General features: G+C 36.3%; 1 protein-coding gene across 1 annotated transcript in view; it reads right to left on the reverse strand.

The window, feature by feature from the left end:
- Positions 1-344: 344 nt before the first annotated feature.
- WDR49 (WD repeat domain 49) overlaps positions 345-14,891 on the reverse strand; it is a 127,672-nt gene continuing 113,125 nt past the window's right edge. The window contains 2 exon segments of the mRNA XM_054575642.1: positions 345-441; positions 5,450-5,570. Coding sequence (XP_054431617.1) covers positions 345-441; positions 5,450-5,570 — 218 coding nt within the window.

Genomic DNA, 14,891 nt, shown 5'->3' on the forward strand with positions numbered 1-14,891 from the left:
CAAAATTTGCTTCTGATGATTCACAGTAATGTTATAACTAAAATATGCCTGCTGAGAAACACTAGCACATGGAACACCTGATGGGTCAAGGCCAACTCTATTTATCTTGAACATTGCTAGATTAATTCCTCTGAAACTAAAACAGATGTTCACCACATTTGTGTGGAAGGACTAACATGATCAGGTTAATGATCAACAATGAAATATTCAAGAACTGAGAGAGAAAACAATACTAGAATTTTAAAAGATCATTCAGTTTATATTATTATTTTATTTATTATTTCACTTCTTTTATAATAAGTAGAAACAGAATTTGGAAGAAAGTGCCAGTGCTTGCAAATTTGCTAGTAGTTAGCTCTTTTCTGTTTCTCACAGGACGAAACAGGTAATCTGTTTCGCATCAGATTACCAATGTACTCCATCATAAATATTTCCAAATGCCTAAGAGAAAAACAGTAATGCAGTATCAAGTCAATAATGCAGAGAGACAAATTACCACTGCATTTACAGAGTTCTCAACAATTCACTAAATTATACAATAGTCAGAAGAATTTTTTGTGGCTAAAAGGCCTCAGTAAAAAGTCTAAATATTAAAGAAATATAATCTTTATGTTGAAAAGAAAGACCAGATTATGATTATAGATTTACCAAATTATATCAAGATATTACTGTTAAACATAAGTAATTTCATAGTTAACATTGGAGTTACTTTTATGTGCTCTTAAAATTTTTCATATTGTTTTCTACACATGGTTCATTAATAAAAAATGGACGTGTAATTGAGTGGGTTTTGATCTCATTATTCTAGTTCAAATCAATCACATCAATGGCAATCAGATATTACATACATTGCATTATTCGTAAGTGGCTTCTGAGAAGAGAAATGGAAAATTTGTTCCAGATACAATTAAACAAATATTTACTATTGATTCCTAAATGTAATATTATTTCTGGTAAATCTATGAAAAAGAAGTAAAATGAATAAATATACATTTAAAAGTGTTTTTTTAAAAAACAAAACAAAAAAACTTTTTCAAGGACCCTATTAACATCTTTTAGTGTCCTAATAGGGATATAGCTTCATAACAGGCTTGAGAATCCTGATGACTAATACTGGCCATAATCTTCTAACTTACTAAAATTTTTAATTACCCATCTACACATATCTACACGTTTTTTAAATGTTCAGTTATACCCTAATATTGCTTATTCTGATAGAAACAAACTCATTTCCAGCTTTTAGCTTAACACCATTAGAGATTATTTGCCAAAAACGCAGTTATGCAACAGAAGAACACTATCATTCTTTTGCTCTCCTCTGTAATTCATAAATAATAAGTCTGAATGTCCAAGACTATGATCCTATCAATGCTTTTCTACCCATGCAGTGACACCATCAAACACCCATCACAAGTACACTTGGTTACCAAATTATTGTGCCTATGATGCTCAGATTATAATGTAATTTACTCAAATAACCTTCCAAGGACAGAGACCGACACTCTGTGTTAGTGAGATCATTTAATGAGCTTGCTCTGTAAGCAACTTATGCTAGGGCAGTTCTGGCAGGCTGTGCATGCTCTTTATTTTGGGGAGTAAAAAGCAATGGCCATGAGTGTCTCCTCCATGGTTTTCAGCTCTTTTAATAAGCACTAAGATACCACAGTTGTTCCTGAAATATTACTGGAAACCTTTTAAATATTTTCAGAAGTCTGTTCCTTCTACAACTCTATTTTGCCCCTAGGCATCAGGAAAAACAAAACTAGTAATTAGTGAGATCCAAAATGTCTTGGTATTAATTTGAACACCATCACTACACCTACTGCAAAACAAACAAACAAGCAAACAAACAAAACTATCTTGGAATATATGTATAAAAACAATAGCAAGGGGTTATGGGTTCAATTTCATTATCTTTCTTAGCATTTTATAGTTTTTTTAAGTAAAAATGTGTTTAATTCTATACTTTAGAAACACACAATCAAGTGTTCTCATTAATAAAGGGCTTAAAAGTTAATTTGTCCATAGATTAATATCCACTGTTTTTTCCTTTTGTCAGTTTGCTCCATATTTGTGTGTAATAAGAGGAAAATTTTCTAAAAAAGAACAAGTTAAATTATATTTAGTGTAAATCTTCATACTATAAAGTAGCTTACTGAAATGTATAGCACACTCCATTTTAATCTGACAAGTTCTTTTCACTGTAGAAAAACAGATCTTAAATAATTAAGCCTAAATGTTAATCTCAGAAATAGCTTATAAAGTCTTCAGTTCTATTAACATTTGGTAGGTAAGACCCTGCCTAGAAAATTAGAAGCTGCAAGGTATAAAAGAAGAAGAAGACATAATTCAATGTCCTTTTTTCCTTTTTTCGGGATGTTTTGATCCTAAGTGTTAGAAACAGTATCATTAAAAGAGACTATCATACTTTTAAAATCTCTGTTCTTATTAAATATACTTGTGAGACAGCTCCTCTTCCTTCTTGTCAAAGAAGAAGCACTGAATCAGGGATTAGGGACACACACAGCGTAGTGCTTACACATGCACTAGAACAGAGAGAGAAGGTCTGTCTACATGAACCAGACCATTTCAGACTGTCACTTCAGGGAAAGTCTCTAGCGGTGGACAAAGTAAAATATGTCTAGTAAAATAATTTCTAATTATAGTAGGAAAACTAGGGGGCTCATTCAATCTTTGCTTAATAAACCATTGTATTTTATGTGCCTTCACTTCAGGAAGCTGATGACGAGAGATGTATATTCTACTTATTTGTGTATACATGATGTCTAAAAACAGTCCCTTGCATATGCCTTAAATAATTGGATGGGTAGATAAATGGATAGACGGACAGATGGATGGATGAAATGGATGGATGGATAGACAGAAGAATGGCTGAGTGGGTGGATAGGGAAAAGAACCTTCACAGAGTATTTGGTACCTATATTATATCTCCTTAACATCTTAATAATAGTCCATTAAATTGCTGGAAATGTGGCTCAAATCCAAGTCCACTGTACTGTCACCAATATATGATTCATAAATCATATGCTCAAAGTTTGAAATGATGAATTGTCCAATCAACTCTTCAACCAGTGGGAGAATTTTCTGCAATATCCCCATGAGAGAGTCATTGGGCCTCTGTCTGGGCATCTGAAGGAATCTTTTGTCCCAAGGCAACATTTTCATTTTCAAAAAATAATTTACTTTGAGGTACTTTAAGTTTACAGAAAAGTGTTGATATAACAATTCCTCTTTTCTCTCTGTTTCCCCAGTTAGCATTTCACCACATATGTGTGTTCTTTCTATATAACTAATTCCTATCTATCCATCCATCTATTGATCTCTATAATATATGTGTGTATGTGGATACATATATATGCATGTGTGTATGTTATAATTGGTATTTTCTGTGTAATTTGAGAGCATGCTGCAAACATAATTTTCTAACACTTCTAAATATTCCATTCTATCTCTTTCTCTCTCAGAAACCGTGAGTTCACAGTGGTATCTCTAATCCCAATCCAAAATCTCAGGGTTCTTTCTAGTTTTCCTCCTTTCAAATGTTATAATTACCTTTTACAACAGTGAGATATCTGACCCTCATTATCCTTAACATGTTTACTAATTTCATTCATTTAGTCAGTTATTTTTTGCTCAGTGTAATTAGTCTCCCAACCATGCTGGTCATCTCCTTCACTTACCCTCTCTACCTTCCCACCCTCCAATTCTCTCTCCCTCACCCACCCCATCTCTTGGATCCAGTAAGCATATCTCTGGTGGGTCTTCTCTAGGCTCCTCCTTCCCTTGTTAGCCATAGAGTGTGCCCGCTGCCAACTACTCTGCACCAAGATGGGAAGTGCAATTGGGAAGAAAAGGGAAAATGAGACACTCTTTCATGTTTTAACAGGCATTAGGAAGAATTCTAGAATCTGTGTTCCTAAAGTTATGCCCATCTGTTCTACTTTTACTCCTTTTCTTCACTACAACTTTGAAATATTTTAGAATAGGTTATATCTCCCATGAATTTCCTTTCTTAAGCAAGACCTGACATGTTTTCTTCCTCTGAACATGCTTTCTAGGATCTTAACCACTCTGAAAACATTCTCCAATATTTGTTAATTGATTCTGTCACATGTATTATTCTCTTACATTTTCCCCATATGTAACTGTCATTCAATGACAAGGAAAGCAATGCCTGACTCAGGGTACACTTAATTATAGATGCAATAGGTAACTGTCTTCTAAAAGCTTTTCCACTGTCATCCTCTCCACCAAACTAAAACATTTGCTCCCTGATACTGGAAATTCTGTTGTTAAAGTCCATTTCACTGATTTTAAAAGTAGTAAGGCGTAAACGCAGCGGTGAAGGGCAAAACAATGATCTCTGGAATAAAAGATGTCTGGGCTCCGATCCCAGATCTGCCATCAATGATTGGTCATTCTCAGATTTTAACCATAAAATAGCTACATCTTATATCATTATTGTGAGATTTAAATACAATGAATTTTTGCAGTTACTGGACAGAGTAGTCTTCTTTATTGTCAATTATTTCCTTTATTTTTATTTGTTATTGCAAAATTTTCCCTAAAATAGAAATATCTTGAAAGGATGCTTTAAAATACAAATGTGTAGTAAACAAAGTCATGTGAAAGATTTTATTAATTATTCCTACAGGACAAAATATATAATGCAACCTAAGAATACTGGTTGCGTGATGGATGCTGATATTCATAAAGAAAAATGGATAAGAAAAGTAAAGCATTGTGTTTCAGGACTAAGCATTTTTTATTTCACCTTCCACATTGAGTGAGTTTTTATACAACTTCAGAACCCTTTCTTCTTGAGGCTATTACCTCTTTGATTGTACCATGCCATTCAATTTTAGAGTATAACAAAGTATAGAAGTACAACTTAATTTCTCAATAAGCCCATGTAAGAATGAATATGTCAATAAAAATTAATAAAACAGCACTACTGACAAGGTCTAATTGCATTATTAGTATCATTTTTAAAATATATAGGAAGTGTAAATAAGTGAGCATGTTTTTCTCAGTCAAGTTTGATATAATGTGTTAGTACCTTTTGTATTTAATTTCAACATAGGTTTTACAATAAAAATTGTCCAAAATGCCTGTCTATATAGCAGCAACCAAAGGTGTGACTGGTCAAATGCTTTGTTCTGAAATTGTTCATTTTTTATATAAAAACACTTGAGAATAAATAACACCAATTGACACGATCCCCTCTTTAGTCCAATCTTCCTTTTATTGAAAATAGAGAGAACGAAAATGAAAAGTGATAGGTAAAAACATTTTTTGGAAACAAAACATTCTAAAGTTGAAAAACAAAGTTAAAAAAGGGGGGGCAAAATTCTTGATTCTTTTATACATTTTATACATATACTTTATACGTCGATGAAATATTTATTTTTCTTTCAGTCATAATTGCTTCTTATTTCCTTTTATCTTCACTTCACTACTTGTTTCTTGACAGAATTGGTTGGCTTTTCTTTCATGATCCAGAAAGTCTTTGGGAAACAGGTTTTCTTCAACAAATGCAGCTTTCAAAGCTAAAAATGGTGAAGAAAATGACATGTAAATTGTACTTGAAAAGGGACCCAATGAAATGAAATAGTGGGGAGAAAATATTCAAGTTTTACTTCATTTAAAAGATTGTGTGTTTCTAAAACCTACAATTTGGGGGGAAATTTTTCTCTTAAACTTCTGTTATTCTTTAAACATCAATTTAAATGTAAAAGTTAAATTTTAACAAAGTTAGTAAATGTATTCATATAATGATAGAGATCTACCATTTTAACAGTAGAAGACTAAAGAAGATTGTTTCCATTTTTGTTCTTTATTATACTTAACAGCTATCAAGGACTCATAAAAAGCCAAGAACAAATTATTCTGTATTGAAATAAGACAATTAAAATAATCAAAACACAGTTTGACTGTCTGCATGACTAAACCAGTACATCTGCAATCACATCCTTTTAAGATGCTTTGATCTGCAGGGATCTGTGGCTTCAGAAAAAAAAAAAAGCCAAATTATCCCCATGAGTGGTTATATTGTGCATCAGTGAGAAGTAAGAGGAAATTGTGCCATGCATTCAAAAAAATAATTTTGGCCTTTTGCTTAATTTTATCATTTCAGCAAATGTTTATCAAATGTCTATTATGCACAATGTTCTGTACTCAGGCGTAAATGGAGCACAAATATAACTAAGTCACAGGCTCTCTTCTCTGGTGGAAAGCAGGAGCAGTACTCAAATCATCAAAATATCGTATAAAATAGGATACAGTTCTAAAAAGATATAAGCAATGGGAATTGTGGTTAAGCATATAACGAGAGTATAACAATATGCAGAAACCAGAGGAAAAGCTTTAAGGATCAGATGCTATTTCAGGGGAACTTAAAGTCCAGATGGGATTTTAATTGATAATAAAAATCATGGAGGTGAGGAAGGGTTACCACAGCAGAAAGGAAATGTCACCTAGAGGCAATAAAGTGAATAAAGTTATGGGGAAACACGGAGTACTGTTCAGGTAACTCTGAATAATTCAATAAACTTTAACAAACATGTAAAATATGTGAAGGAGATGAAACTTGAATGAAGTTGGAGATGGACTGAGGAGTACTTTAAATGCCAAGCCAAGGAATTTGAAATAAAATATGTAAACATTGAGCAATTTCAGAGTATAGTGGCATCTTTATATATTTAAATTGAAAAAAAAAAACCAAACCCAAAACTCTGAACTTCCCATTCTAACCCAACTGTATAAGTCAATCTATTTCCCCCTTTTCTCTTGTGTATTATACGAGAACAACCAGGAAAATGAGGGAAAATAACTCTGCAAATAACTTCCATGTCAGGCAAAACCCAAAGACAGATTTAACCTACAGCCTACAAATCATGAAGAAGGGCAGCCGAACAGCTGAGATTGGGCAGATGTTACACCGTCCAAGGTGAAGTGATGAGAAAGGAGAGTGGAACCAGGACAGCAGCAGCAGCAGGAAGCGACTGCAAAGGTGAGGGGCTCGCCCTGCAGTGTAAATGCTTTATCTTTCATTTAAACCTTCGGATGTAAACAGAGGTGAACAAAGCTGGAGACAAAAGTCCTCCTTCACCTCCCTTGGTTCAGAGAAATAGACAAGGCAGGGCTACATAAGAATCACACCAGTGAGCCATTTTTTGCTAAAAGCAGTCTGCACCTGTGGGTTGTAAAAATTGAAGGCCATACGAGTCATATCACAATTCTCACCCAGGGACCTACTACAAATTTCAAGCCTAAGAAAAGCCAATTCTTTGGGCTTATTAATTAAAAGAAAAAAATTAAAAATAAATAATTGTTATATCATGGACATGATGGTGTTATAAGCAAAATTAAAAACAAAACTTTTTTAAAAGAACAGCAAAGTGAATCAATACGTGGACCACCACAATTGGGTAGGTTTGTTACCAAGCATTTGTCACAAATTATTATTTTTTTTAAAGATTTTATTTATTTATTTTTAGAGAGAAGGGAAAGGAGGGAGAAAGACTGGGAGAGAATCAGCAATGTGTGGTTGCCTCTCACACGCCCCTAACTGGGGACCTGGCTGCAGTCCAGGTATATGCCCTGACTGGGAATTGAACCGGTGATCCTTTGGTTCTCAGGCCGGCACTCAGTCCATTGAGTCACACCAGCCAGGGCACAAATTATTTTTTAAAACTTGAAAAATACTCGCCTCTGTAAAGGAAGATCACAGAGAAAAAAATGAAAGAACTCAGGGAAGAAACAAAGACAAACAGGAAGTGGCAAAATGTGAGCTGTCAGGACTCAAGAAAGTATAGAAAAAAAATCATAAGTGAGAATAGCCATAATGGGAACATGAAATATACAAATGAAAAAAGCAAATAGTGAGATGAAAATTACAAAAAGGACAAATGAGAGAGGAAAATGACAGATGTTGAAAAAAATAGATTCAACAAATACATAAATCGGGTGGGTCCTCAAGATAGAAAACCAAAGCTGAACAAATATTTAAAGGTCTCACATAATTAAATTTTCTTCTTATAAGCAACAACTTGACATATAGAGAAGGGACATGGAGTCATCCCTCAGATTCCTCTGGGATTGGATGCAGAAGCTCACGCTCATGTCCCGTATGTAAAATGGCATGGTATTTGAATATTACCTACGCACATCCTCCCAGATACTTTAACCATCTCTAAGTTACCTATAATATTGACCACAATGTAAATGCTCTGTAAATAGTTGATATACAATATTGCTCAGGGAATAATGATAAGGGGAAAAGTCTGTACATGTTCACTATAGGCTCAACCATCGTAGGCCTAATTGCATAGTACAAATTGGCCACAAAGTAATGTTCTTTTTCTAATATTTTCACTATGCAGTTGGTTGAATTTGCAGTTGCAAAATCCACAGATAACAGAGGGCTAACTGTACTGTGTACCAGGAATAATAGACTCTGAATAGTCAAAACTAAAGCATAGCCTGGTGAAGTTAACTAGACTTTAAAGATAAAGACAAAATCATTTGGCCACCAGACAAAATGGTCAAGTCACTTAAAAAGGAGAAATATATTTTGCATTAAACGTCTTCATGGCAATGATCAATACCAGAAGATAGCAGAGAAGTACCAACAGGATAATCTAGGAAAGAATATGTCAGGTATGAATATTATAAACATCTAAGCAGTGCCCCAAGTCTAAAAATGACAAATCATTTCAACACGCAGAAAATTCAGAGGCCTTTGTTCCCACAAGTCCTTTATAAGAAAATTACAACAAAATAAACTGAGAAATGACTGAGGAAAATTTGGAAGATTTGGTGGTGAGCACTGAATATATTTAAATGTAGAATTGAGACTAAAATGTCATTCGGTTTAGGATGACAAAACAGAAGATATGTGCCACATGCCTGACAATCAAGAAATGATTTAATTAACAAAATTGGGAGGGTAACGGGGAAGTTTTACTCATGATAAATCAGCAATAGTTAACAGACAAATGACTTAAACAAAGTCAAGTAATAACAATATAAGCAAATTTAAAATAAAAGTAAACACAAAGAAAGATCATGTTGTTGAGTAAATTGTATACAGGAACAGAGAAGGGGAATGGAGAAACATGTTCACTTATTGTCACTCAGCATGGATCTAACAGTTACTGTTTTAGAAAAATAAAGGTCTAAAGGGATTAATGAACCTATGATTATAAAGGCACCACTAGAAGAAACATATAACAGTTCTCCAAATAAAAACAAAGAGAAAATTATAGATCCAGAGAAGCCGTAAAGTATATATAAACAATAAATAGCATAAAAAGAGTGTGACAAATGCAAAAGTAAAATGTCTAACATATCAATAAAAGTAAATGTGGTCAATTTCATGATTAAAAAATTATTTAGTTGGATCCAAAGCAAAAACCAACACAAATTTAAAACAAAGTGATTTAGAAATAAGCCAGTCAGAGAAAGACAAATACCGTATCAACTCACTTACATGTGGAATCTAATGAGCAAAGTAAACTGACAAATGAAACAGAACCAGAGGCATGAATACATGGAACAGACTGATGGATGTTAGAGGGCTGGGGGTGGGTCTGGATAAAAGGAGGTGAAGAGGTTAACCAAAGAACATATATGCATCCCATGGACACAGACAACGGTGTGGTGAGGGCGAGGGAAGGTGGGGCTGGGGCTGCGCGGAGCAGGGGAAAGTAGCGGGGACGGGGAACACCTCCAATAGTGTCAATAACAACAGTTTTTAAAAAGTGATTCAGAAAATTTGAAATAAAAGGCCTGAAAGTGTATCTAGGCAAATGAAAATCAAAAGAAAGCATGGCTCAAAATCCAGAATCATGAATGTATATAGAAACCCTCAAAGGAAACACAGAATCTCATAATTGCGGTTGCCAGAAATAGATGATACTAGGAACTGGACAGATGAGCATCATGGAAGGAAGGGGGACTTCTCATTGAATAATTTTTTAGATGTTCTAGTATTTACACTGTTTGAACATGTGTTTTTTTCCTTTTTTAGCAAAAATGAATAAACCTGGAACTACCTCATAAGCGAAGCTACAAATGAAAACACTTTCAATTTGGCTAATACAATGGGAGATAACGTGGAGTTCTGTACAGTAGCAGTTGATCCTGTCCCATCTGACTACAGGTTAGCACTTCAGAATCATAAGGATCCTGAATGCCTTAGAGCTCTCCTGAGATTCTCTCCGGGAGCCCTAAGGGAGAGCTCTGTCCTGTGGTGTCCCCCAGCATCGCAGATGAAATGAAAATGCCCAACCCAAGATCTGCTTGGTGAGGAAAGGCTGGCTAATCTCTCAGAGGAGAAGAGCCCCGGGCACCTTTCTCTTTGGGCTTTTATTGAGTTTAGCTCCTATAGGGATACATAGCAGGCACATAAAGCTCATTGATCAATGTTAAACAGTAATGATTAAAGGAAGGAGATATGGTTTAAGGATAACAGTAAAGGGATTACAACAGTCTTTCTGAGTCAGGGTCTGGTAGACAGAGTGATTCCCATTTGGCCCGAAAACCTGGGAAAATAAACTCATCCTATGGTCAGACCCCAAACACCAGTACTCATTAACTCAAGGGCATTCTTAGAAAAGCAGGTTTCATAGGATTCAATGCATTCCTTTTCCAGGACTAATTGTCCGCAGGAACCACCTAATCCAGGTTAGAGCTGTACCTGCCTCTAGCATTGTTTCAAGCCTGAGTCAGGCGTGGGGAGCAGAGCAGCCAAGAGATGTAGAGACTTCTTTCAGATAGAATGAGGACTCTGGCATGACAAAGCCAAGGGGTGAGGGTCTTTTGCCCCTTTTCTGTGTCCCCCAAGTCCTTCCTTGATGGCCCCTATGTGACTGTGCCTGTCTTAGGTTGCCCCTGTCACCAAGGGGTCTTACCCATCATTGACTAACCAGCCATCCTCCCGGGCTAAGCAGGGTGATGCGAGGGAGGCTGGGGCTGCGCCTCCACCAGCGGGGAGCCGTTTTGTCTCCTCAATGGCCTATTTCCCCAAGGCCTCCTTGCTCAGCTCCAACCTTGGGGCCTTCTCACCTGTCTGCAAAGCTACGGTCCCTGAAACTAGGCCAGATGGTTCCCAACAGAACCTGAATGTTATTTTTTTTAAGATTTTATTTATTTACTTTTAGAGAGAAGGGAAGGGAGGGACAAAGAAAGCGAGATACATCAATGTGTAAGTGATGTATTGTTTGGTTGTCTCTTGCATCCCCCCAACTGGGAACCTGGCCTGCAACCCAGGCAAGTGCCCTAAGTGGGAATCTAACCAGCAGCCTTTCAGTTCACAGGTTGGCCCTCAGTCCACTGAGCCACACCATTCAGGTCCCAAATGTTATTTCTGAAATAAACTTTAGCTGTTTTACCGGGGCTTGTCTCTAAACTAGATAAAATGTTTTCAATGTAATCAACCAGTTTTCAGGGCAATTAAACCAACAAGTAACTGATAGGTCCTTGTAAAGATCTTGAGAGAGACTATCTTGCCAGGATAATTCTTTTTTTTTTTTAGTTAAAAAAACAGATGATTAAAAAATTCATATGCGGGGGTGGATCTCTATTTTCGGAGCCTGAAGCTAACACTTTTGGATCTCTCTAAAAAAAAAGAACATAAAATTACAAATATAAAATTATTCATAAAGGGGTTATTTATTTTGAATGAGAAAAAATCTCCATGAATTACTGGAGATTTGTAGAGTGAATACTTTTCTTCTGAGATCTCTTTTTGGAAACATACCTGAAACACTTACCTGGAAATGATTCCTGCATGCAACCTGGCTTCTGCTCTTTACCTAGAACACTCTAAAACTCCCCAAAACTTCCCTAATACTCACAAGAATATCTGCAGGGCAGGTGCATAAAACAACTTAACCTTCTTTGGTGCTGTTGGCAATCTCCTTTATGTGGCAAAAACAATGTCAAAATTAACCTAACACCTTCTAAATGGATAATGATAATCATTTCCTCTCACTACTCAGAGTATTTAGAAACATCTGCTAGGTTAATGGCATATTGTTTTTCTATAATGATTTGGGTGAGTCTGCAATATATTATACATGTTAAGAAACCATTAACCACTTATTGAATTTATTTAAGATTATAAAAGAATGATTTAACCTTGCTCTGATGACTTGTTTTCTTGATATATTTATTAACTTGGCAAGGCTAAAATTTTCCATTGTTCAATTAAATATTAACTTAGATGTTGCTCCGAAAAGATACTGCTAATGTAATTAAAGTCCCTAAATCAATAGACCTTAAGTAAGAAAGATTATCCTGGACCCAGCACACTCCCTCTCTCTCTGCAGCACACCCATACCTTACGTCTTTTTCCTACCCCCAGGCATGTTACCTTTGGCTTTCTTTCTCTTAAACTCCAAGAGCCCTGCTTTTGCCTCTGTAACTTGTTTCCTGAGCCCACACAGCCCAGCTGGCTCACTGCTTTCTACTTCTGTGACTCTCTAAATAAACCTTTTCTTATAGTTGGGGAAAACAAAGGAAGATTATCCTGGCTAATCTGGTGAGCCAGATGTAATCAGTGGGAAGATATCAAAAGCAGGGTTGAAGCTTCCTTAAGAGAGGAAGAAATTCCACCGCTGGACAACAATTTCTGCCTGAGCTCAGCCTGCCCATGATCTTTCCTTCATTTCAGACTTGGTCAGCCAGCCCTCACAATCCCATAAGCTAAGTCCTTGTCATAAATTTCAATTTATTGTCCTGCTGATTCTGCTTGCCAGAATCCTGACTGATGTGTTTGCCATAAATATACTGTTTACCACAGAACAATTGCAAAGGGAAAGGGATCTTATTGAGACAAAGAAACTGGTTTGCCAAGTTTCCTGTGGTTTGGCTGGAATCTGTTGGATATTCCTTGTAAAGAAACTTTGTGTTTATTTAAATGTACAGCTTATCTTAAAGCACCCTCCTGTTCCCACACAGGCACTAGCATAGTAACTCAGGGGTCAAAGTTCCTGCTTTCTGGGACTCACAGCTCACTTAGAATCTTGGACAGTAGTTCTCTTAGACTACAGCCAACATACATGGATTCATGGGGTTACAGCTATTCTTCAAATCTTCTAATTGAAGGCTTCCTTTCACACTTAAACCCAGCTACATGACCCCACATGACCTGATTCACATACCCTCTTTAAACTCATCTTGTACCAGCCTTTCTCTCACTCTGCTCCAACAAAACTGACCTTTCTGTCCCCAGAACCTGCCACCCTTATTCCCACCTGAGCAGCTTTACACTTCTGTCCCCTGTCCTTGGAATAATCTGCCCCCAATTCTTTGGGGGCTACTTCCTTTTTCTAGGGTTCAGTTCACTGATATTCCCCCTAACACATCACATTATCTTGCTTTGTTTTCTTCATACCTCTTATCAATATCACTATCCAAACTCGATCTTCTTCTTATAGTTACCTATTCTTCGTCTATCTCTCTCCTGCAAGTGATACATTCAATGAGAGCAAAGACTTTGCCTTTATGCCTCATATGCCGCCAGCCCCAGCATTGTGTCTGGTACATGGAAGCCGTTCAACAAACATATTTGTTGAATAATTGAAGAAATGAATGAAGATATCTCCAAGCATGTAAAGGGGTGTGTGCTCCGTCCTCACACTGTGGAATTCTTGCATTCCAGAGACCTGAGGGCTCGGCTCGCGAATGATGAGAGAAGGGAGGTTCTTGGGTCATACACCGAAATATCCAACCACTTCCCACAGCCCCTGCCCTTCAACATCTGATGTTATCTATAACCATTCACATTCACTATTTCCTACCTGGAAAAATAGGATATTTATACATTCATCACTTCACTTGTTGTTTGACTGCCTGATAAGATTTGTTATAATGATAATAAAAAAGTGTTCTTAAAGCAATAAAAATAAAAGATGTAGTGGTCATGAAGCTATTAAAAGATTTTCACTAAAAGGGAATGCGTAAGTGATTTTAATGAAGCCAAGTTAATCTTTAGTCATCTGATTCTTCCTTTGTCCCCTGATTGGCCACTAATCAAATGAACACTAGTGGCAAACTTCACAAAGTCACCCTGGCAAGAAAGGACTTGGCGACTATGTAAATATAGCACTGAAATGACCTGTTGTTGTTAGTCTACAGGTGCACAGTATTCTGAAAGCCTTCTTTCAAATTTACATCTTCCATCCTATTTTAACTCCTCTAGATAGCTGCTTCTCAAACTTTAATGTGCATTAAACAATCACCTAGAAATCTTGTTAAAATGCAAATTGTAAATCAATAGATCTGACTCGAGGCCTTTGATGGATGCTACATATCTAACATGTTTCCGGGTGCGGCCCATGCTATTATCCACTGCCCACATTTTGATGTCAAGGTCCTCATTCTTAGATCTAGACTCTAGGTCAGTGTTTCCAAGCTGTCATTGAACTTCAGCTATCGGCCAGGTGAAAAAACACAGAGTGGTGAGGAATGATCATAATGCGGTGATACTCTTCATATGACTCTTAGTTATTCAGTACCTATTAAGACTTCTTTTTCTTTTTCTTTTTTTTTTTTTAAAAAAAACTATTTTTAACAGCTCTTTTAGGTTGACAACAAAATTGAAAGGCTGGTAAGGTATTTCTCATAAATCCCCTGCTGCCAGACTTGAATAACCTCCCCCATTAGCAACCTCATTCACGAGAATGGCACTTCTTTTTCTTTTAACCAAGGATGAATCTACATTGACACATCATAATCAACCCAAGTGCAGAGTTTACCGGAGGACTGCAGATATTTTGAGGGGTTTGGACATCGGGATAATGATATATATCCCTTACTATATTATCATACAGAGTATCTTCACTCTCCTAAACAGTTCTCAG

This window comes from Pteronotus mesoamericanus, unplaced genomic scaffold (assembly GCF_021234165.1).
Source record: "Pteronotus mesoamericanus isolate MK-2021 breed Mesoamerican mustached bat unplaced genomic scaffold, CSHL_Meso_final contig_116, whole genome shotgun sequence".
NCBI lineage: Eukaryota > Metazoa > Chordata > Mammalia > Chiroptera > Mormoopidae > Pteronotus > Pteronotus mesoamericanus.